Genomic DNA, 24464 nt, shown 5'->3' on the forward strand with positions numbered 1-24464 from the left:
CTTTCGGAAAACCAAATAAAGTGCTTTTACTTTCGCCTAGATACACACAGCATGTCCCTGACATGGCTGCTTCAACACTAACTGCAGTTACGGAAACCACGCCTTCTTTCTTTGCGTCAACATTTTGGCAGCATTACGCAAATATTTCCACAAAGTGATGTAGACATGTGGGGGAGTGTTTGAATGAGTTGTTTTAGGGGGTGTGGCATCTTTGGAAAGGAAAACTTGAAATCGCATCATATGACCCCTTTAATATTCTGTCTATTCTGTGTTTGAATTTTAATACAGCTCATCAGGATGTTCAGAAAAGACTCACTGCATGACCTACTCACTCCTTCGCTTTCCTATAAACAGAATTTCCTCACTGCATATTTCTGTCTTGTTTTTTTTTTCACTTCTGCTCTGACTGTAGTTTAGTGCAAACAGTCATTTTAAGAATTAAGCCGCCTTTCCACTGCACACGACATTCGGACACGATTGTCGCATTTCTCCCTCTAGCGGCAGTCGCGCAGAACTTTCAAACTGGTCATGCAGCAACCGTCACCTTGGCATATTCACCATGGTAAAATTAATCATTTTAATGAACATAGTTAATTTATGAATGCATCGTCACAAATCAGGTGACCCCCAAAATAAAAACAGGTTTTATGGGGCTAATCAACGTAAATAATTGTTTAATAATTATTAAATAATTATTTCTGCCATAAGTATTATAAACCACCATTTTACAGAAATTGTGTTTAAAGGATAATGTTAATGTTAACAAAATATTGGCAATTCTGACCTCGCACCGATAGTTTTGATTAGAATACATCACATCCGGTCGGGCGTTCGCATACGGTCTAGTCACAGAAGTTCAAATATTTGACCGTATCCGAAGCTCAAATCGGATTCGAAATTTCCGCGTACGCATGTGATCGGAACTCCACGCAGCTCCCGCATTACTTTCCATTGAAAATGAATGACTTCCGGTCTGTCGCTTGTCGTTCGTCGGAGACAGTGGAAAGGCGGCTTTAGTATCTATAAAACAGGAAGTTCGCTAAATTGTCATTACTAAAAGCTAATTAAATGCAACAAAAAGACAATTTCTTTGTTAACAAAAAAAGTATCTTACAAATGTCACGGTGCAGGGTGCCGTCTCAGCTTCCCCTGCAGTCTGACAACAAATGATGGTCTCAAAAATGTTAGCTTTTCAGATAGCAAATCATATGGTTTTATCATCGTGATATCATGTCTGTTCATATCTATTTTTCTTTTCTTAAAAACAGAAGTTCATGATTTTATATAGTTTAACAGAAAAGCTCAAACAGAGTTCTGATTTGTACTCCATGCCTCTAAGAATTTTAAGCTTGAGTGTATGATTTATGTGAAATTTACAGATCTCTAGTGGTCTATTGCTCGTATAAAAACATAGCTGTTTTCTTCCTGGTGAATTATAATACATTTGAACCAGCTGCAGTTAGAAATCCACATTAACAAATGAATGTCTTTGCTTGCTTTTACCGAAATAGTAGATTAGAAAAAAATATAAATAACAAAATAATGATTGTGTGGTGTTTGACAAAGCAGCTTTAACACCGTTCATACATAAATGTGGAAGGTTGATGAGAGTAGACTGACATGACACTTCTCAAATTACATGAAAGTCAGTTTGAGAGTGAAAATGCATTTAGTTTGGTGACTGTCTGTGTGCTTGCCTCAATGTTGGCTGAAGCGTTTTGCTCTCTTCATTTGCACAGAAACCAGTTAAAATCATCACTTACAACACAAACGGTGAATAGAATATGGAAATGGTTCTGTTTTGTCCATAACGCACTAAATGAAAATATAGGCGCAAGCTATCGAACAAGTTTTCCTCCACAAGTCCCCCATATAGTACAACTTTTTCTGAAGTTGTTGCTTAAAGTTGATGCTTAAAGTTGATGATCCAAACTGATGATGACTTATCATATAGTAGAGTTGCGTCAACAGAAGCATTCAGAGTATTTTGAACATATGTAAACAAATCCTAAATTGGTGCTTCAGATAAGCTTGATCTAACAAAAGTTCCCAGAGAAGTAACATAATGTCATTTTGAAAAGTTCAAACCATCTGCATACTCTTAAGATAAAAAAATAATTAGATTCAAGCTAGTCTTGATGGTTGCTTTTGGTCTCAAACTTCCTCAGTGGTCCTCTTGGTCCTGACCCCTCTAAAACAAGTCTGTCTCAGTCACAGGTCACACAAACTATAAAGCTCAACCATTTCCTTTGCTGATTAAATAGCTGTGCTCCCGAATAACCCTTCTTGGCCTCTTGCTTGTGATCACTGGCAATGGTGAAATGCTTAAGGATTATCCTCTTTGTATTGCTTAGAGGCAGCGGGTGGAAACTAACCAATCACCTCTCACTGATTACCCTGAGAGACTAAAACTTGCAGAGACGACATGGTGCCTACATCTAAAAATCCAGCCTTCGACTCTGCTGCTTCTTTTACACAGACTATATGTATCACATGTTATAAAACTTTCCTGTGTGTGTGTCTCTCATGCTAAGACCTACGCCGAAGACGGGTCGAGCACGGCTTTGAAACATCTGGAATATGTAAGATGCAGACATTTTCCAAATCTTATGTCCACTTATTTTTACCACTTTTGTAGAACATGGACGTTCTTTTAGGGTTCTAGGATTCTTTTAAATGTCTGAGCTTTACATTAAGTGATGTTGACTGGCAGTGAGGAGCTGGCCAGGTGGATTTGAACATTGATTAGAGCTCATTAGAGATGATTAGTGTGGTTCAAAAGACGTTCTGGATCCGGCGCTCAGCAGCATTCAGCAGGGAGTTATGACATATCTGCAGTACTCTGCCAAATCACCCCCTCCCGCCTGGACCGTCCCACCCTGCCAATGGAAGGACCAAATGAGACCAGACAGCAGTGCTGATTGGTCACATGGGGTCTAAGGGTCATGCCAGAAGTGTTTGCGTGTGTGTGTCTTTCCTGATATATGATGTGTGGGGTCTCAGCAGTCCAGCTCAAAGTTGTGTTGCAGTGTACAAGATTAAGAAGCAACATCTTAACTTGCATCAAGAAATATATGTTGTGGAGATGACACCTTGAGGAAAAGCCTGAAGACTCTGTCTGTCTGTAGGTACTTGAGGAGATTTCATGCTACTCGGAGAATGCAGACGCTAAAGAACTAAGACGGATTTTAACCCAACCCCATTTCATGGTGAGTCTGACAGTGCTGATTCTTTTGTGAATCTCTTTACAATACACCTTAAAGTCAACATGAAATCAAAATAAACTCTGTTTGCTTAATGCACATCCTTGTCTTGTTGTGAATAATTAATTTGTGCATGTTGTTCTTTGTAAAATTTTATCAAAATGTTACACCTTGTTTTTCCTCTTAATCTTTAATGCTGGTGTCACTTGCATTGGCTTTTGCATAAAATAGTAGCCAATAGCCAAATCTCTTTAGTCATTGTTTGAGCAAACTCACATTTGCGTCTGGTTACATTAGGGTACAAAATACCCTCTTTTCACCATCTAATCAATTCCCACCCTAACTTTTAGTATGTTGTTGGAAATACACTTCATTAAACATTGTTTTATTAATTTGATTTATTTTTATTAATACTTTTATTCAGCTGCGACATAATAAACCGACTTAAAATGAAAGTAATTCAATTTATATATTGTTTTATTTTATTTTTATAAATGCTGTTCTTTTGAAGTTCCTATTCATCAAGGCATCCTGGTGTATCATGGTTTCCACAAAAGCATTAAGCAGCACAGCTGTTTTTAACTCTTTCAGCTGTTCAACAGAAGTAAATGGTTTGTTAGAGGAAATTCAAATCGAATTTAAGGATCTCAAAGTGATTCTCATTATCACTTCAGTGTATGACAACACTGCTAACATCAGGAAGTACAGTCAAACAACAAAAGTGGAGTCTTCAAGCTTGATTACATTTCTGTCAGCAAAACTATCTTTGAGAGCTTAACTAGAGCACTTGTACTTAGTCTTGATGAGTTGGAGCTGTTTAATCGAAGTGTTGTCAGGAGCGTTTCACCATCTCAGATTTTGCATTCCTTTTCTGTAATCCTTTTCTATAATCAATGAGCTGTTTGTTAGTCATTGGCGTTCATAGCATTATTTCTGTGTTCTTATCAATTGGACAAGTAACCTCATGATAGATGAAGCAAAGAGTTTGCCCTTCGCTCCACACTGACTGTTTGTTAATAAGGTTCATCTAGAGCAGGGGTCCTCAACTAAACATGCCTGAAGTCCAGTAATGAACCCTACTCACCAGCCACGGTCTGGACTATTAACTGGACTATTTATTAAATGTCTGCAGGACATTTATGCTCACATTTAAGACTTTTTTAAGACCTGCACAAACAAAATTAAGATGACTGTAAAAAGCATGATTTAAAGTTCAGTTAGAAGTTTTCACAAAATCAAAGCTTTTTTTAAATGATTAACTTCACATCTCAGGGTTGGACTTTATTTTACAGTACATGTACTAACATGTACTTATAGTATACTTGCAGTGTATTTATCTAAGAAAGTTCTGGTAACACAAGGTAACTACATGGGGTAGGGTTAGGTTTAGGGGTAGGTTCAGTCTTAGTACCTAGTTATTACATAGTGTTTGTAATTACTATAATAAGTACATAGTATGTTCATGAGGAACAGGACTGTAAAATTAAGTGCTACCCATTTCAGCCTTTAAACAATTTTTTAAGAAAATTGAGGCAAAAGTATCTATTATTAGATTAATTTAAACAATTCTCATACATTATTATAGCTTTTTTAATTAAACATTTAAATATATATTATAGTGTCTTAATTGTTCAAATTTTTATAGTGAATCATCTGCGTGTAGATCTACTAGTTCACATTTACAACTCTATGTGTTTGCTACATAAAAACATGGGTTGATTTTCAAATTGGTCTGAACAAAAATAACAGAAGATTACAATTATTTTCTTATGGGAGTCCCCCGGCGTTTCACACTCATAATAAAGTTTATTTAGCAACAAATCAGCATATTAGAATGATTTCTGAAGGCTCATGTGTCACTGAAGACTGGAATAATAGCTGCTGAAAATTCACCTTTGCTATCACAGGAATAAATTACATTTTAAAATGACTGCATTTTTTTATCAAATAAATGCAGCACTGGTAAGAATAAGAGACTTTTTCAAAAACATGAAAAATCTTATCGCAGCCTACCTTTTCCATAATAGTGTACGTACATTTCCTCAAGATAACATGAGGGTGTGTGCACTGTGATTGCTAATGTGATGTGAGTTGATTTATGTTAGTGTTACTCGCTCAGGTCTATAATTTGATATTATTATTATTGTGTGTGTGTGTGAGTGTGGGATCTCACTCTGTATCACTTTCTTTCAGGCCTTACTTCAGACTCATGATGTTGTGGCGCATGAGGTGTACAGTGACGAGGCACTGAGGGTCACCCCACCCCCCACATCACCATATCTCAACGGAGACTCACCTGTGAGCATGAACGGAGACATGGACATAGAGAATGTTACACGAGTGCGCCTAGTTCAGTTCCAGAAGAACACGGATGAACCAATGGTATGAGTTACAACTTTACTGAACATTTACACACAAATATATAGAACCTAAAGACTTAAATGCATAGCATGAACATGACATTAGTTTCAAGTGGTTATGATACCCCACTTTTTCAAAGTGTGCAAATGCTAGCGCTGCAAATCATATATCCTGTGTTGTGAGGCTTGGCACACATCTTGTCACCTTTAGATGATGGTGTTGTTGATTTAAGAACTTGTAGCGGTTAAAATCTATTTCCACATGTTAGTCAAACTTCCTGAAAGCTTCGTTCTCATCACTGTGGCTTTTAATAAGTTTGTTGTCACTGTTTCAGGGCATCACACTGAAAATGAACGACTTGAACCATTGCATCGTGGCAAGAATAATGCATGGAGGAATGATCCACAAACAAGGTACATGCACCAGATAAGTTTTGTCTTCAAAATCTGTTATTTTCACCCAACACTGCTATATTGAGATCCACTATCCTTCCTTATCTCCATAAACACATCTCAACCCATGACTGGGAGCAGTGTGACACTGACGTACAAGCCACCCACATCCCACACACACATGCCATCATCAAGTATCTCCTACTTGCATCCTGCTTGCGGGACAAGCTTATATTAATTAAGATCTCATGCAGTTAATGTAGTTAAGTTTTCAATTTTTGAAGGTTATAAGACTAACGACATTTATTGTCACATTTAACATATTGCTTTGTAACAAATCAGGAACTTTGCATGTTGGAGACGAGATCCGGGAGATCAATGGCATAAGTGTAGCAAATCAAACGGTGGAGCAGCTTCAGAAGATGCTTGTGAGTAAGAACTTAGCGTATTTCCAGCTGTGCCTAAAATAGTTTAAATTTTGTTGCCCTTTAATCATCCTTATGCTGTGTTAATTATGATTTTTATTCTTTCATGGAGATACCTGGCAAAATGTCCAGACTCACAGACCGCAACTTGTAGCAGGTGTCTACAAGTTGTGTTCCATTTAAACATTAGTGCCCTGCAAAGTGGACTTCGCAGGGCATTCCAACAGCTGTAAAGTGTAGTGTGTGAGACACGACTGTTACAATGGAGCTATCATCATAACAGTTAAATAAGACAAAAGACACATCTAAAAAAAACAAATAATGTCAATTTTCATATAATAAATTATCACAGATATTTATCACTCTGATTAATGCAGAATAACACAGAGAGAATCTTTTTATTGTCTACTTTTTACATTTGTATTCCTTGAAAGAACGAACATGAGTAGATGTCAAAATTTCAGGAATTAAACTTTTACTACCATTATGCAGACATAACCCTGTAAAAATTCATTTTATTTTTCTTTTGACAGCGGGAAATGAGAGGCAGCATCACCTTTAAGATTGTACCAAGCTACCGCATACAGCAGTCGTCCTGTGAGGTAATGGTCCTGTGCTCTGTCTCTTCCAGTCTCCTCTCTCTGCAGTGCTGTGGTTTGTGTCCCTGGCCTATCCTGGCCTTCTGTGGTGGGGTTTGATTGCTGTGGATTCCTGTGTGACTAACTGCCTGCCTGATGGCTGCGTGTTAACGCTTTTCTCCCCAAAAGCCTTCATCCTGCTGGACCAAAAGGCCTGGCTCAGACATTACCGCACACCAATTTCACAACCAAGATACCGGAACCCTTGCTTTCATATTTCCAGTGTTGAGGGCAGCTTAGATGTACGATGTTGGAATGTTTTACAGGCTGTTCATAAACGGTGTTGCAGCATTAATCGCAATTTAACAATGAATCTGTACCATGTTTATTACAGAAATACATTTTCATAACACTCACCTTCCACATCACACTACTTAAGAGGATGTTGGCATTAAAGTGACTAGTTTATACTTGGAGTTCCTTCACACAGTAAATCTTCGAAGGAAGATGTTTAGATGTAGACAGTTGTGTCGGCTCCCTCTTTTGGTGTGAAGCTGCAATGCTGTCTGATGATCAAAATGTTCCCTTTCACAACAGTAATCTTGCCATACTATAAAAATATATTTTTAATAACTGTAATCTCAAGCAAATCTTTAGGTTTCCCTTAAAAGATGTCCCCAATTTTTTGTTGGCTAGTGTCCGTTTGCTCTGCTGTTTCGCTGACCTCTGTATCTTATTACAGAAAGAATCCCCCCCCACTTCCAGACAGTCCCCCGCTAATGGCAATTGCAGCATTAACAGTTCTATCTTGGTAAGGATCCCATGAAACCCTCAAATAACGACCCCCCTCCCACCACCCAACAGTCTCATAATGTTGTTTGTGATTATTTCACCCCTGTTCTTGCAATCATATGCTCTTAATTTGCACCATATGCTATTACATGTTGTTTTGTTTGTCCAATTTGTTTTTATATATATTACATTAGAATATTTTAATCTCAATACACAAATAACATAAATGCAAAGACTGAACAAGACAGAGTTCCCAAGTTTCCGTTATCTCAGGTCACAAATTGGTGTGCTCTGTGCTGCTGTATCTTACTCACTCTTACTGCCCGTGTGATTACAGTGGACGTGGGATCTACTGTTGTACTTTGTAATTAAGTATTGCTCTTTTTTAGTAAAAGTTATGTATTGTGGCTGACAGTGAGCACAATGAAACTCAATGGAGGCATCCATAGTATTCTCAGCTTAAATAAAAACATGCATACTTCTAACAAAATGCAGTGAGATCAACATTAGTGCTGCATATGAATTAGGGATGGGCGATACAGAAGTTGACTTGATAAATCAATGGGGATTTGTCAAATAATATACATTTTGAGTTGTGTGCTTTGCATTGGCCACTGCATGGCCAAGAATGGGACTCTGCTTAGCCCTGTCCCTTTTTAGTTCAACTTTCCTACTAGTTCTTATTCCACTGCTGGTAAACAAGGAGAAAAGACTGCATCAAATTAGGAAAAAAAACTAATAATCCTATACATAATTTTATATATCAATATATATATATCAATATATATATATATATATATATATATATATATATATATATATATATATATATATATATATATATATAAAATATATATATTCTTTCAATATGTTCTAAGCAGATTTTTTTCATGTTAAAATGTTAATTTTTTAATTTTAATTTTTACAAATTAATTAGGTAAATATAATATATTTTATATATTTATTAAAATATTCCTATTATATATCAACATAGAGTACTGTAATACATAATAATTATTAATAAATATTTGCTCAAATTATTTTATTGAAATGTTCTTGCAAAAAAACAGTTATTTAAATGTAAGATAAGCTGGTTTTACCTGTTTTTAAGTCTTTATATTCTGTAATTCTTTTTTTTGGGTGTGTGTGTTTGTCTTCAGTAATATTTGAATAAATTCAGGAAATATATATTGTCACTGGCCAAAATTTGAAATAATAACATTTGGTAATATCGCCCACCCCTGATATGGACCCAGTGGGACCCTCTAAGAGGAGGGTTAGTCTCCATCTCATGAACATGCTTGAATGGAGGGTGGTGCTGAAGCTGCTTGCTTGCTCCTTGCTTTCCTGTGTGATGCTGTTCAGAAATGTATCCTCAACAGTCCTTCTTTTCTTTTAACACATGCATACACATACAATGAAGTAACATTTGTGCTCCTCCCTTGTGGAGATAGCATTGCCCCCAGTGGTTTTAAACAGAATTTTTTTTATGTTTTTTTTTTTTTTTAATTTTTTTATGTATATTACTTTTAATTGTTTTTTAGTTGTTTCATGAGTCAAAGTCTGCCTTTCCTTTGTAAATGGTCAGTCTCTCCTTCATTGCTGGGTTTTGCTTTACAGGACTTGCCGTCAACCATCCAGCCAAAAGGACGCCAGGTGAATAGAGCATCCATCTATTGACTAGAGCTTTTCCATACTGCTTTTGTGCTTGAGATTGAATGTACAAGTTAGTGATTCACCGCTATTAACATCCCGCTTTCTCAGTCAGTTCTTCCATTAACACTATTCACCATCTGACATTGTGATTTTTACATTAGTGATCGTGTTTAGCTGGTCTACAGGCAGACTGACTTGGAGTGTGTAGTGTTATTGCGTTACTAAACAAGAAGACTCTAAATGTAAAGGACTGGTTATTAATGCCTTTTTGCAATTACTAAAAAAGTGTAAGTAAATTTCAAGGGCATTATCATTTTGACATAGATTTTTTTAACTTACAGATGAGTTTTTCTATGCATTGAACCAGTTGAGAAAATATCAAATACAAGCTTTGATTTTTGAATTGAATGTGACTATTTAGTAGCATTTTACCTCTATTCCATTTTAAAATAAACAAGTTAATTAAATAAGTTATTTTATTAATTGAATTATTATTTCATATATATTTATTAATGATGATGATGATTATTATTATTAATAATAATTGTGATTCACAGACAGTAGATAACACTAAAGACTATAACAGCTAAGACATGAAGTTACAGAAAAGACAGTTTTCTCAAAAATACCCATTTGAACCAACTTTTTTGACAGTATCTCAACTCTTAGACTTTTTTATTTTTTTACTTTTTTTTAATGCTTTATTCAACATAAACCATAAAACTGTTGGCAAATAATGCCATAACTATTATTGGCACACTGTTAGACTTTTAGCTTCTTTAAAGAATGGATCAGGTATTCCAGATTGGTTGCTCTTTCTTATCTTTACCCCATGCAGTCTCATGCTTTTCTACTGGCCCTGGGCTACAGAGTGGTGTGTGTTTCCTTTAACATCCCACCTAGATTACCCTGCAAATCAACAAAGCTGACAACATGAGGGATCAAATCAGAATTTGTTTTCGTAATCTCTACTCCTCGCCTTGAAGCATTGTGTCCTGATAGGATGAACAGTAGAAAGGGAGACAGGCAATCAGCAGAGGGCACCATCTGCCAGCACACATGGCTGAAGTACGTCACTGAGTGCTGGAAATGATCTACTGTAACAAGTGATGATAACACAGTGATGTGACTGACTTCACCACCCTGCTTTGTTCCTTTTTATCAACCCATAACTTTTCCAGATATTAGCCTATATAGATGCATTCTTCATCTCACCAACCCCTCTCACACTGCTGTACTAATTGCCGCCGCAGTGCCGTGATATTGCATGATGTTTTTAATACTCTCATGCCCTAGATCGCCAGACCTCCAATCAAGGATACATATTCCGTCAAGGTAAGATTTTGAAGAATCGGCCCAATCCACTGCACACTGAAAAACTGTTGAAAGTGAAGTGACATGTGGCCATGTATCGTGTCTCATACTCAGAATTTGTGCTCCGCATTTAACCCGCCCAAGTGCACACACACAGCCGTGAACACACACACACACACACACACCCGGAGCAGTGGGCAGCCAATGCTGTGGCACCCGGGGAACAGTTGGGGGTTCGGTGCATTGCTCAAGGGTCTCACCTCAGTCAAGGTATTGAAGGTGGAGAGAGCTCTGTACATGCACTCCCCCGACCGACAATCCCACGACCTTCGGGTCATAAGTCCAACTCTCTATCCAGAAGCCTACGAATGCCCCACAAATAAAACCATTTAAGTCTAAATGTAGCAAGTACTCAAAAACAATTACATCTTCTGTGTGGTTCTTTAAAAATGTAATGTTAGGCTTTAGTTTACAGTGTTTGTACTTAAAAGCCCCTTTTAATCACTTCTATGTCATTTATTTTTAATCCGGGAGTCACACACCACTCTACCCTCAGGCTGCCGTTCAGTACTCTACTGCACTAAATGATCACCGAGGACTGCGTCACATAACTCACTCTCCTACATGCTTACATGCATCATCTGTGTGCAGCCATGCTGTTTTCATAGCGTGCTGCTTCAGCCAAGCATGGTTCTCATTGCAACCAAAACTTGTACCCTGTACACTTGTACCCTGACCTCCTCTTTTAGTCAGTCCTTTGCTTTTGTGATGTCTGTCTGTGTAGGGCTTTTCTGACTTCCACTGCCCATGTCTCTTCTCAGATCTTTGTACGGGCACAGTTTGAGTATGATCCGATGAAAGATGACCTCATCCCATGTAAAGAGGCGGGGATTCGCTTCAGGGTGGGTGACATAATCCAGATTATCAGCAAAGATGATCATAACTGGTGGCAAGGCAAGCTGGAAAACACCAAGAATGGCACGGCGGGACTGATTCCCTCACCTGAACTTCAGGAATGGTGAGTTTAGTTCTTTCCTAAAGCAGAATGACCACTTGAATCATTTATTTTATTTGTATGATGGAAACCTGAAGATTGTGATTGGCTGCTGCTGAGGGTAGAGAGAAAGAAGATACAGTACTTGCAAATGGCTCTCTATATAATTTTAAAGTACTCGAAGATGTACTATCATTAAGGCTAACAAATATATGCTTCACGCTAACCACATGTTCATTAAATAATTGATCTTTTGTTTGTTTTGTTCTAGGAGGGTGGCCTGTATAGCCATGGAGAAAACCAAGCAAGAACAGCAGGCAAGCTGCACTTGGTTTGGCAAGAAAAAAAAGCAGTACAAAGACAAATACCTAGCAAAGCACAACGCAGGTAGAGTTTCCGATGGGTTTTCTGCGCCTTTCCTCTCTGTTCATACAGGCAACGGCTACATATACTGGTCAATCAGCTCAAAAAAGTAATTGTTTCTCATGGGGACTCTTTTTAACATTTACCTGGGTTAGTATGGGATTTTATTGCCATCCAAATCCATATGCAACACAGGTATGCAATACAATGTTAAAATATGTATTATATACAGTTAAATGCATAAAATATAAACCTCGCAGCTTTATGTTTACCTTATGCAAAGAATTTTAATGCTGAGGTGGCATGTAAATTTATTTTTTACACACATCCACAGTAGAAACAGAAACTGTCCAAATAGGGCTTTTGTTGATGATCTAATACTACATTTTCTGATTTATATTTTTCTACATAATTACTGTTGTCAGATATTCAGAAACAGTATATGATAAGAAGCACAAGAGAACACTATGTTGTGATGGCCATTGCTAACTCAGTCCAGGAGGAACACTGTCAGGAAGAATGCATGTATGTGACAGTCTATGATTAATATTATGTTTATATTGGTTCCTGGTTTTCAGTGAAAGCAGTCTCATGGGAAGGTTGTCAGCAGTTGTTGCAAGAAACAACTTCACTGAATGTTTCAGACTGTAGTTGAGAGGCTGTAGGGAGTCTCTGCGTGTCTAGTGGTAGGTATGGGCAGGTAACAGGGTCCTGTGCTGTCTAGCTCAAATAACCCAAGGTCCTGACTGCAGCATTTCCACAAATAGCAGGATGACTTGTGCTATGTGTCTGATTCTGCTTGCTCTCCCTGTCCAAACAGTCTATTAAGAGTGCACCAGAGTCTTTCATTTTGCTTCAAGTACCAAAGGGGCTCATTAAAGCCAGCTACAGGGGAAACCTGGGTCGTTATCGCTGATGAGCACACCTGCATATGTATATCACTATGCAACAAGTGTGTTTATGCATGTGTCCTCACGGGAAATGCACAGGCTGTAAGTGAGATGCCCATGTTTTCAGTAAGAGTTTGTGGCTTCTGGTAAAAGGCCGGGAGAAAAAGAGTGTGTCTTTGCTGTGAGGAACTCATATGTCAGTTTATGTGAATGGATGAAGTTCATGACTTCATCATGGCTTTAGTTCCAAACCAACACACAGACCTCCACTGAAGATGCACTCCTGTGAAGTTGTACTCTTGCTGCTCTCAGATATACTGTGACTCTACGCAAATTTTACAACCTCTATATAAATCGATCCTGACATTATGAATGGCAGCCATTATATGACCTCATTCATTTGAAAGTATGGTGAAGCCCACCGCATATAACATCTTATATAAGCAAGTCATTTAGGTCCTGGATTCTACATTATTAGCTCCTGAGAAAACTAGGTTGTTGCTGGAAGAGGTGCTAGTCAGGCCAGCAGGGGGTGCTCACCTGTGGTCTGTGTGGGTCCTAGCGCCCCAGTGTAGCGATGGGGACACTATACTGTCAACAAGCACCGTCCTTTGGATAAACTGACTATGTAAAGTGCTTTGAGTGCTCAGAAAAGCATTATATAAATGTAAGGAATTATTATTATTATTATAGTTATTGCACGTTACGCCCATATATATATTTATAGTGAGAAAGTTGTCAAAACTGGCAACAGTGTGTCAAAAATGTGTTGGCCCCACATTTAAATCTGCGTTTTCCTGCTTGCATAAAGTGTTTCTGGCCTAAGTAGGCCCGACCGTAGATCTGATCAGATCTGGGCTGCTGGAATCACAGTGTACTCTGAGCACCCAATCATTTAGGTGATCAAATAGGCTGCTGTGTTGAGCATAGCCCCCTCAGCCATCAGCGGCAGGGAACGCAGATCAGACATAATCCCTCCTGAGCCCTGTGCCCCACTTTAGTGAGTCTGATTTGAGCTCACTCAGCCAGAGAGGCAGGAAATGGGATTCTTCAGGATATTACAGCCTTTTTTCAGTTCTTGCCCAAATTCCTCTAGGATTGTTTAATTCTGTAAAACGTTCTGATTATGTAGGGTTTGTCTAAGGCAAGGGGCTTTGTTAGAGTTTTGCTTTGGGCATTTCCAGCTATAATGCACATGTTCAGATCAGGTTAGGAAGGGAAATAGGAAGCATATGGTGGGGGATTTTTCAATAGGAAGCAGTTGTTAAGGACTTGTCCTTCACAAGGAGAATTTCATCTTTGGGAGACTGGGGACACAAAAACAACAACAACGTTACAGCAACAGGTTTATTAGGAAAATAGACCTCTATTTAAAGACGTGTGTATCTACAGGTCAGGGAGTTCTTCTCTCAGTTATTTGTGAAAGCAGAAGGGGGTCATTGGTGGCTTAGCTCAGTGTGTGTACAATTTTGATGTCCTAATAGCCCTACCTTTTACTCTGTTTCATCCTAGTCATTTCAGCATTGACACACATGATCTAAATCCACTTTTCATTGTATCATTAAAAACCTGCTAGATTATGTTTGTTTTTATTTTGTCTTGTTTGTTCATGCTGCCAGCTTGCACAGTTTGTGCTACATACAAGAATGATACATAAAAATCATGAGGAAAGCATTGCGGAGTGATTGGATTTATATTTTCATAAAAATTAAGATAAAAATTAAACCGTTTAAAAAAACTAAACAGAACATACTTACTCTTTCAAAGGTTTGGGATCAGTAAGGATTTATTTTAAAAGAAAATAATTTAATGTTTTTATTCATCAAGAGTAATTTAGAATGATCTAAACGCAAGTGTAAAGTGCACGGCGCAGGTGCACTCAGGGCGTGTCCAAATCCACCTTTTGCTATTTTAATGACGGAAAAAAGGTTGGCACGCCCGGGCACATGATCTAAACGGGTTGTCCCTATACTCTTAATGAGTAATGGCTGTTTTTTGGGCGTAACGTGCAATAAACCAATCAGAGTCTCATCTTCCATTCCCTTTAAGAGCCAGTTGCGCTCGTGCCATGAAGGATTTGCTATTTACACGGTGGAATTTGGCAAGTGCAAAGACAGAACGTGTCTCCGAGATAAAACGGAGCTGCTCGTGTGCGAGCAAATAGATAGCCTAAATTCTGATACATGTGATTACTATCCATTATGACATGTAGGCATATATATATATATATATATATATATATATATATATATATATATATATATATATATATATATATATAATTATCCTACAAAAAAATATTATTCATTGCAATCCTTTAATTTTTTATATTTGGCATGTTTGTGTGCTGCTGTGCGTACCTGTGTTTAAAAAGGCATCGTGTACGCGCGTTGTGGACCCGCCTATACTAACACGCTCTTTAAATAACAAAGAGAAAACATCGCAACAGACTTTAGACCAGGTTTGAGTTGATCTATGGCGCAGTCTGTTTCCAGCTCCTTAAAATAGTAATGTTCCTGAACACACCTCTTTTGCTAATTAAACGACGTGGCACTGGATGGGAAGATGCGAACGGTGCCGGACTGAAACTAGCAGACACACTTGCGCTGCGCCTTGCGTCGCATTACGCCGGGTGTATGATAGGGCCCAAAATCTTCACGTATATATCAAAATATTATTGTACATGATATCCGCTAAGGCGAAACTACGTTTGGTACAGAAAATTCCAACAAAATTCCTCTTTATTTAGAGAATAAATAAAGTTAAAGTTAAAAACAATTATAAATTATATAAAAAAAGAGGTACTAAGCTTGTTTCTTGAGCACCAAATTGGTTTAATAAAATGATTACTAAAGGATCATGTGGCACTGGAGTAATGATTGCTGAAAATTCAGCTTTGCTGTCACAGAAATAAGTTCTGTTTTAAAATAAAGTAGCAAGCAGTTTGTTTAAACTGTAATATTTCAGAATAGTTTTTTTCTGCATTTTTTATACATAAATGTAGACTTGGTGAGCATAAAAAACTTTTTCAAAAAATGTAAAGTGAATTAGATACCCTAAATTTTGGAATGATAGTGTATATACACAGAAATAATAAAGGATGTGGGTTTGATGGTTGACCCTTGAATTGACATTTTAAGAAAACACCTAACAACATTCTAACAGCCGTATAGCAAGGGGAGACCTAATGGCACAGTGCAATGGTAGAAATGTGTCAGACAATAGAGATTTTGCTAGTGCATTGCTGTGATTGTCAGAGGCATGTTTCATTGTCCAGAGCAGCGATGTCTCTCACGCTCTGAAAGCACCCCATCCAGAGCAGCCCGAGCTCACGGATGGCCATCATGTCTCTGTGCTTCGAGCATCACAACTTTGGGCTTGCTTGTTGTTGTATTTGTTTACTGATGTTCTGTTAACTGAGCCATAACTCAATGACCCCCTCCCCTGTTCATTTTACATGCTGTCTATCTACCAATGGCTTCTGTGCATGTAAGTAACTGTTGCTGTGGCATACAGCCTCTTTGCTTAATTCTCTCTCTCTGTCTTTCTCACTCAACGCCTTTGTTGTGTTGATTTTATTGACCCTGAAACCATCTTTGCCTAATAGCAGTGTTGGGGAGTAACTAGTTAAATTTAACTACTACTTAAGTACAAAATATATGATACTGTAATCTGTTTAATTAAACTACAGTTACTTATGAAAATGTTAACAATTACAAAGGGCGTTACATTTCTTTCCCGAATCACATTGACTGCTATAAAATATGAAACCAATGTTTCAGGAGTTTAGGACGTCACATGCTTATTTGATAACTGTTTTATTTCCTATTTGGGTTTATCCATACACTTTATTTTTTGATAAAATAAATATGTTCCTGTCGCCATGCAAAGGATTAATTTCAAAAACAGTAGCATAGCTATTAAACTCTATCTTATGATTTTACATCAGTATTTAAACCTCAGAATGACCTCAAAGAAAAAAAAGCTGCTAAAATCAGATTTTTTTGAATGTGGCTGTGCTTTATAATTGAATAATTATAGTGATGAAGGATTGTGGAAGTCTGACATTAATCAGTGTTGAGTACTACTGTAAGGTCAACCCTGCTTGGTTTAAATGTTTCCAAATGATTAATAGTTCAAATGTAATCAGTTACATTACTTTAATAAAGTAATTGAAATAGTTACACTACTTACTACATTTTAAATAGGTTAAATTGTAATCTGTAACCTATTACATTTCCAAAGTAACCTTACCAACACTGCCTATTAGCAACCTCCATTTTTTTTTTTTAATCAACAGAACAAAGATTTTATGCAGTGTGTGTTTGAATGTTTGTGTGGTATTCATGCTGTATTTTGTTGTGTTGTACTTTTTTGTTTTTAGTTTATTTTTAAGTCTGTGTTCGCTGAACACTGTGCACCGATATCCACTGATCCACAGCACGACGTGAGGCTTCTCTGTGTGCAAATCCATTAAACATCCTACATATATAGAGCTGCATACACAAGGTCATGTGAAAGAGGTGTATATGAATCATTTAAGGCATCTATTCAGAGAGGGAGATGAGTACTGGAATCAAATTTCACGTGGAAATTACACAGATGGCTCACGTTTCCCACAGCCAAGTCAACTCTTAGTCTCCTGCAAACACAAATGCTATCTCCCTCAACACACCCCCGCATGCACACTGCAGCCAGTTTTACTCCTTATGCAACCATAGCACTGAGTTAGAAAAGACTTTGTGGAAGTTCACAATAGCAATCATACTTCGTTCTTCAGTGCAGTCAAATTTCAGAGGAATCATCATTTTTAGCCCAATGAAATTTAACAGTTGTCTGTTGCATTTTTGTCTGATGCAATCATGTTCAATTGTTATAATATTCCACATTTGTTAGTGTGGTTACTGTATCTGTATACAAATGAATTCAGCCTTGGTGAACATAAAACTTCTTTCTAAAACATATATATATTTAGACCCCCCAAAAAAGTTAACTAATTTAAGCATAGTTACATTATAATGAAATGCAATGGTAATCTAAATGTAAAAATAAGAGGAAATAAGCATGCAAGATGTTCTCAAAGTTTGACATCAGTGAAAAGTTTCAATATGCAGAAATGCCAAGCGTGAATGGCTGGGAAGTTCTCTCAGCTCGGGCTCTGTGCTGCATTTGAACACACTGATACATGAAGCTACTCTGCTGCATTGGAGATTGAATGTCAGTGAGAGACGGTATCAAATCCCCCTATCAGGTCTGTAGCATTACAGAAGCAGCCAAAACACATGCAGAGTCCTCATAGTCCAATTGAAAACAGAGAACAAACACCAATAGCATTACCCAAAAACATTTGTTTTTTATTTTAAAACAGCTGGTTTGTTGGAGTCTAATGACAACAACAGGCATTTTTCTTTATTTAAGATCAGTCCCTCCCTCCTATTAAATAACAATCTTGTGTGTGTTTTTTTTAGTGTTTGATCAACTAGATCTGGTCACATATGAGGAAGTAGTGAAGTTGCCAGCATTCAAGAGGAAAACATTAGTTTTATTAGGTGTGTATGTAGGTTTTGGTTTTATTCCACATCTTACCTTTGTTAGTTGGCATGAGGCATTTCTCTTATATTTGTGTTGTCCTGTTGACTGGCAGGTGCTCACGGTGTTGGCCGAAGACACATCAAGAACACACTCATCACCAAACACCCAGACAGATTTGCTTATCCCATTCCACGTAAGAAACATTCCCAAATCACTAACAGGCCATGTGATTGGCTACTGCTGAACTGATAACTACCAACTCTCTGCCCCGACAGACACAACCAGACCTCCAAAGAAAGATGAAGAGAACGGCAAGAATTATTTCTTTGTATCCCATGACCAAATGATGCAGGACATCTCCAACAATGATTACCTGGAGTACGGCAGCCATGAGGATGCAATGTACGGCACGCGGTTGGAGACAATACGCAAGATCCATGAGCAGGGACTCGTAGCCATACTGGACGTAGAGCCACAGGTGACCGTTTAACTGTCCTCTGCATCTAATAATGAGAGAAGATCATCATTTTGTAGCTTTGCAGCCTGAAATGAAGATGGACACAGTTTTTGTTTTATCCAGCTGCTGTATTTACTCAGTGCAACTAATGACATCAAAGTGAAAGATATAACACCAACATGTCAAAAAAAAAAAAAAAAATACAACCCAGAATCACAGAGTTGGAAAAAAGACCATCCCCTTGTGTCAGTATTTTGTTGAACCACCTTTTTTTTTTAACTACAGCTTTTAGTCTGTTGGGATCTGTCTCTGTCTCTACTAACTTTGTACATCTAGACATTGCTATATTTTCCCACTCTTCTTTGCAGAACTGCTCAAGTTCAGTTAGATCTGATGGTGACCGTCTGTGGACTCCAGTCTTCAAGTTATTCCACAGATTTTCATGGGGTTGATTCTCTAACTAGGCCATGCAAAGACATTCACCTTTTTCTCCGTCAACCAATGTGTGCTCAGTTTTGCTGTGTGTTTGGGTCATCGTAATGTTGTAAGATAAACCTTCTTCCCATTGACAACTTTCTGGCAGAGGGCAGCAGAATTTCCTCAAGAATTTGACAATATTTTTCTCCATCCATTTTTCCTTCTATTCTGACAAGTGCTTGGTCCCTGCTGCAGAGAAACACCCCCAGAACAGGATATGACCACCTCCATGCTTTACTGGAGGAATGCTGTCATTTGGATGGTGAGCTGTACTGGATTTTCACCCGGCATATCGTTTGGTGTTGAGGCCAAATAATTCAAATGAATCAAATTTAAAACTTCAAGGTGTGTTTTGGGAAAGCTTGTGGATGCATGTGCAACTGAGAAGTGACCATTTTCTTGCAACCCTCCCATACAAGCCACATCTGTGGAGAATTTGTGATCTTGTTGTCACATGCACACAATAACCACTCTTTGTCATAAATTCCTGCAATGTCTTCAGAGTTGCTGTAGGCCTCTTGGTCGTCTCTCTGTTCAGTTTCCTTTGGGCTCTTTCATCCAGTTAAGAACTAGTTCTGATCCAGGGAGGGTTTGTGTTGTACCAAATACCTTTCATTTAATACTTCAAAGTGCCTCTAGGCATTGATAAAGCCTTTTAATTTTTTTTTGTTTTTTATCCATATCCTGACTTGTGCCTGTCCACAACTTTATCCCGGAGATCTTTTGACTGCCTTACCACACCCACAGCTGATTGTTTGCTTCAGTTACACAACCACTGACTAAAATGCTCCAGGAAATATCTTTTCATGCTGGGTTAATCAAAATGATCACAGCTGAAATGACAGTCAGATGGCTTTGTGTGTCATTGAGAAGATGATTAGATACTCCTGACTGAGTAAAGTCATCCTAAGGAAGGGGGTGCTCCTTTTTCCAACTCAGTGACTCTGAATCTTTTTTTTTTTTTCTCTCTGACATGTTGGTGTTATATCTTTCACTTGGATGTTATATGTTGCACTGGGTAAATACAGCTGGATAAAACAAAAACTGTGTCTTAATATCAGGCTGCAAAGGAACAAAATGTGATTTATTTTAAAGGGGGGTAATTCTTTTTTCTTTACTCACTGTATGATGGGGGCATGAAATTTAACTGCAATAACTTAATCTTGTTGTGTTCAAATATTCTCAGGCTCTGAAGGTTTTACGGACAGCTGAATTTGCTCCCTATGTGGTTTTCATTGCTGCACCAACTATCACTCCCGGCATGAATGAGGTGAGATCAGGATCCAAAACATGGAGTTCTCAGTATGCCATAGCAAAAGAGTGATCTGCTTTTCAAATGACAAATTCAATTAAATCTACCAACTGAAAAAAAAAGCAACATTAAGAAAAGCTTTTTGGGATCCACATATGAATATTTATATTGAATTAATCTAATAGTTAATTTTAAAATAACAATGTTCAGTTTTTTAATATTGTAAAATTTGAACATTACGTTTAAAACACCCATACAATAGATTGCGATAGCCGGGTCTTTATCTTATTGTGATGATACTTGCACTGAATGGAATCAGACCATTTTGCGTAATCTGGGCAGTAGCTCTGGTAGCTAAACTCAAACAAGCCTCCAGATTGTCATCAGTCATGGCAGACCAGTGTTTTAATGTGGGAAAAGGTTGATTCACATAAATAAGCTGAGCCAAACAATGCGGTCAGTGAGGTATGGATTATGAATTATAAATGGCCTATTTTATATAGCCTAGAAATGTGCAAAGAGCGCTCCCTTTTTCATCACTAAAATGTTGTCACTCAGTTCATCATGATTTCACAAAGTTCTGTTATAATCACTGAATCTCTATTCTGGTCATTCAGTCTATTATTTACAACATCTATAATGAACAAAACTCTGATTGGCCATTGCGTTCATGAAATTAACATACTGTATATGACTGTGGTTGGCTACACTGCTGAACGCTGTAAAAACATGTTGTAAATAGAAACCTTTTACGCATTCAAAGCGCAAACACAACTACAATGGTGCTCTTGCTTTCTTTTGAGCATGTAGTACCCCTGTAGAACTGGGCCTGCATTTAACTGAAGCATATTTAAATGATGTTCGAATCTAAGCACTGCCTTTGTCATTGACCTATTGGGCAAGCACCCATGTTGTAGCATGTCACCTCACTGGCAGAATAACTCCACCTGACTTCTCCTCCTCTTTTCATTTAGCTAAATCTTTATTTAGCCGGTCTTTCTTTCTTTTTGCATGCACCTTTTTTAGCATGTTTATTTAATTTCTTCTACCTGTCCTCACATCACGCTCAGCTTCCCAGATGGTGCAGGAAGCTGCCTGTGAGTATGCCAAGAAGTCAACTAGATCCTAGTGCCTACAAAGCCCTACCCAAACAAGTTTCACTGCGTATATGAACTTTATACCTAAGGTCAATTAGACAGATGGCTGTTTTGAAGAAAACCCTGATCCACATCTTAGTGCTTCCTACCATTTAAAAGGTTAGGATCAGTAAGATTTTTTGTTTGTTTGTTTGTTTAAAGAAATAAAGACTTTTATTCAGCAAGGATGCATTAAATTGATAAAAAAAAGTGACGATAAAAAATAAATATAATTGGACAAAAATATATACTATACATATAATGTTTCCACAGAAATATTAAGCAGCACAACAGTTTTCAACATCAGCATATTAAAATGATTTCTAAAGGATCATGTGACACTGAAGACTGGAGCATTAGCTGCTGAAAATAGAAATCAGTTCATCTAATTTGTAATAATATTTCATAATATTATTGCTTTTAAGTTTTTTTTTTTTTTTTTCAAATATATATAAAAATAAATGCAGCCTTGGTGAGCCTAAGAGACTTTTTTCAACAACAGCAAAAAATCTTACTGGCCTCAAATGTTTCAATCATAGTGTACTGTGTATCTACACCAGCACCATCCTTCCCAACTCTCCCGTCCTCTGTTTATTCCTTAAGGATCATAAATCAAATCTTCCTAAATGGGCATATTGTCAGAGTTCATCCATTAACCTTTCAAAAGGCCCTTTACTCTTTGACTTACTCTTTTCTTTCATGCTGCAGGACGAGTCATTACAGAGGCTGCAGAAGGAGTCCGAGATCCTCCAGAAGACATATGCACACTATTTTGACCAAACCATCATCAATAATGAGATTGACGAGACTATTCGACTCTTGGAGGAAGCCATAGACCTGGTCTGCACCACCGGCCAGTGGGTTCCAGTATCCTGGGTCTACTAAAACAGCGAACCCATCAGCCTGTAACCTTACACCCTTCATAACCTCACACTGTGCAGTGCATCTCTGCAAGAAAAAAAATGATTCTAACAGAAGCCCACCAACAACATCCATGTACCTTAAGTGAGCCTAGCATTGGCCCCTCACACACTACCTAGATGTAGTGTTGTATTTATGAAAAAAAAAATAAAAGAAATACTAAATATTGTCATGTCTATATAGCTAGGAGGCAGCATTTTGTAGCCTGATTTAAAGAGACAATATCCTACATGATGCATTTTCTTGCAATTTTTTTTTCTTTGTTTTTCTGTCCATTTTTCTGTTATTACCAGAGCAGAAGTGCAGTGTCTCTTCAGCAGAATCCTCACAGCTTTCATCCGGCCATTAACTCAGCCATCATACATAATCCTCACATTATCCATGTGGCAGAGCCCAGCTGCTTTAGCACATCCTTCCCATTTGCCTTTTTTTAGTTTTGTTTTTTATCTTTTACTCAATGGATACTGTCTCTAAAGATGTACATAAATGTTTTAGAGATATGAATGAGATCTCATGCATGTGAACATTCACAAGCGTCCATGCTGTCAGTGTTAGCTGTGTTCAGACTGTCACCCACAGCAGAAAACATTCCATTCGTCTGGATGAACACATTCAAACAAGAGGGGCCGGTGACGAGGAGGAAAAAAAAGAAGAAGACCTATGCACATCCCTTGCATTTTGGCAAATTTGTAAACAGTTTATTTTTACCAATCATGTAGTAAAACGTGTTTGTAAATGGTCTAAATTTTTATTTGTTGTAAGATTAAGGGGTTCAGGATGAAAATGAGTTCACTGAACTGTTCTGTCGTTTCTGAAATGTGTGGTTTCTGTGGAGTTGTTTGAGGAAGAGGTGCGTCTGTGCAAAGCGAAGGACAATGTCTGTTCTGTACATGACAAACGGTTTACTCTGTGTAAATGGCTCTGCCGGTGATGGAGCAGCTCTTCGATATGAGTGTTTTTAAAAAAATATATATTTCCTTTTATGTGGTGAAGATCTCCTCTGTCTTCTGCTCTGTGTTGCTCATCATCTCTGTGTGAGTTGGCAGAGACGGGGCCAGTGGAAAACTGTTGGTAGGTCACATCCTGCCCACTTGACTTATGTGTCTGAGTGTGACGCAGAGTGTGTGTTTGCTGGACTAACGGTACTCTTTCATATTTCTGTATGCATTAGAAACAAAGAGCGAGTGTGTAAAGTGTTATTTTAAAGAAGTCTGTTCTTCAAGGCTGCATTTATTTAATTAAAAATAGAGTCAAATGGTAATATTGTGAGAGATTACAATTTAAAATAACTGTTTTCTATTTTACTCTATTTAAAAACGTGAATTATTCCTGTAAACTTTACTTCAGTTTTCAGTGTTTGAGTCTTAAGATATTATTTTAAATATGCTGATATCATGTGATCAACAAACATTATTAATATTATTATATTTTTTGTGGAAACCAAGATAAATTTTTCCTATGGAGCCAAAAGAGTCTCAATAAAGATTGCACAAACTACATTCACATATGCACACACAGGATTCATACATGCACACATAAAATTCATAAATACACACACAGGATACACAAATGTGCACACAATTCACAAATGCACACACAAAATTTAAAAAGCACAGAAGATTCACAAATACATACAAAATTCAGAAATGCACACAATTCAGAAATACACACAATTCAGAAATGCAAACAACATTTACAAATGCACTCAAGATTCACAAATG

General features: G+C 37.6%; 1 protein-coding gene across 12 annotated transcripts in view; it reads left to right on the plus strand.

The window, feature by feature from the left end:
* LOC113053114 (peripheral plasma membrane protein CASK-like) overlaps positions 1–24004 on the plus strand; it is a 153528-nt gene extending 129524 nt beyond the window's left edge. For 3 of the 12 annotated variants that reach the window (XM_026217837.1, XM_026217838.1, XM_026217849.1), the window contains 16 exons: positions 2535–2582; positions 3129–3209; positions 5397–5585; positions 5899–5977; positions 6299–6384; positions 6915–6983; positions 7702–7770; positions 9372–9407; positions 10704–10742; positions 11543–11739; positions 11987–12102; positions 18437–18517; positions 18613–18693; positions 18776–18978; positions 20621–20704; positions 22531–24004. In XM_026217837.1, coding sequence (XP_026073622.1) covers positions 2535–2582; positions 3129–3209; positions 5397–5585; positions 5899–5977; positions 6299–6384; positions 6915–6983; positions 7702–7770; positions 9372–9407; positions 10704–10742; positions 11543–11739; positions 11987–12102; positions 18437–18517; positions 18613–18693; positions 18776–18978; positions 20621–20704; positions 22531–22707 — 1635 coding nt within the window. In that variant the 3' untranslated portion in view covers positions 22708–24004. The remainder of the gene's footprint in view (positions 1–2534; positions 2583–3128; positions 3210–5396; positions 5586–5898; positions 5978–6298; positions 6385–6914; positions 6984–7701; positions 7771–9371; positions 9408–10703; positions 10743–11542; positions 11740–11986; positions 12103–18436; positions 18518–18612; positions 18694–18775; positions 18979–20620; positions 20705–22530) is intronic. The other 9 variants (XM_026217840.1, XM_026217841.1, XM_026217843.1 and 6 more) reach the window with 6 other exon arrangements.
* The last annotated feature ends 460 nt before the right edge of the window (positions 24005–24464 follow it).

Source organism: Carassius auratus, chromosome 34, assembly GCF_003368295.1.
Source record: "Carassius auratus strain Wakin chromosome 34, ASM336829v1, whole genome shotgun sequence".
Lineage (NCBI taxonomy): Eukaryota > Metazoa > Chordata > Actinopteri > Cypriniformes > Cyprinidae > Carassius > Carassius auratus.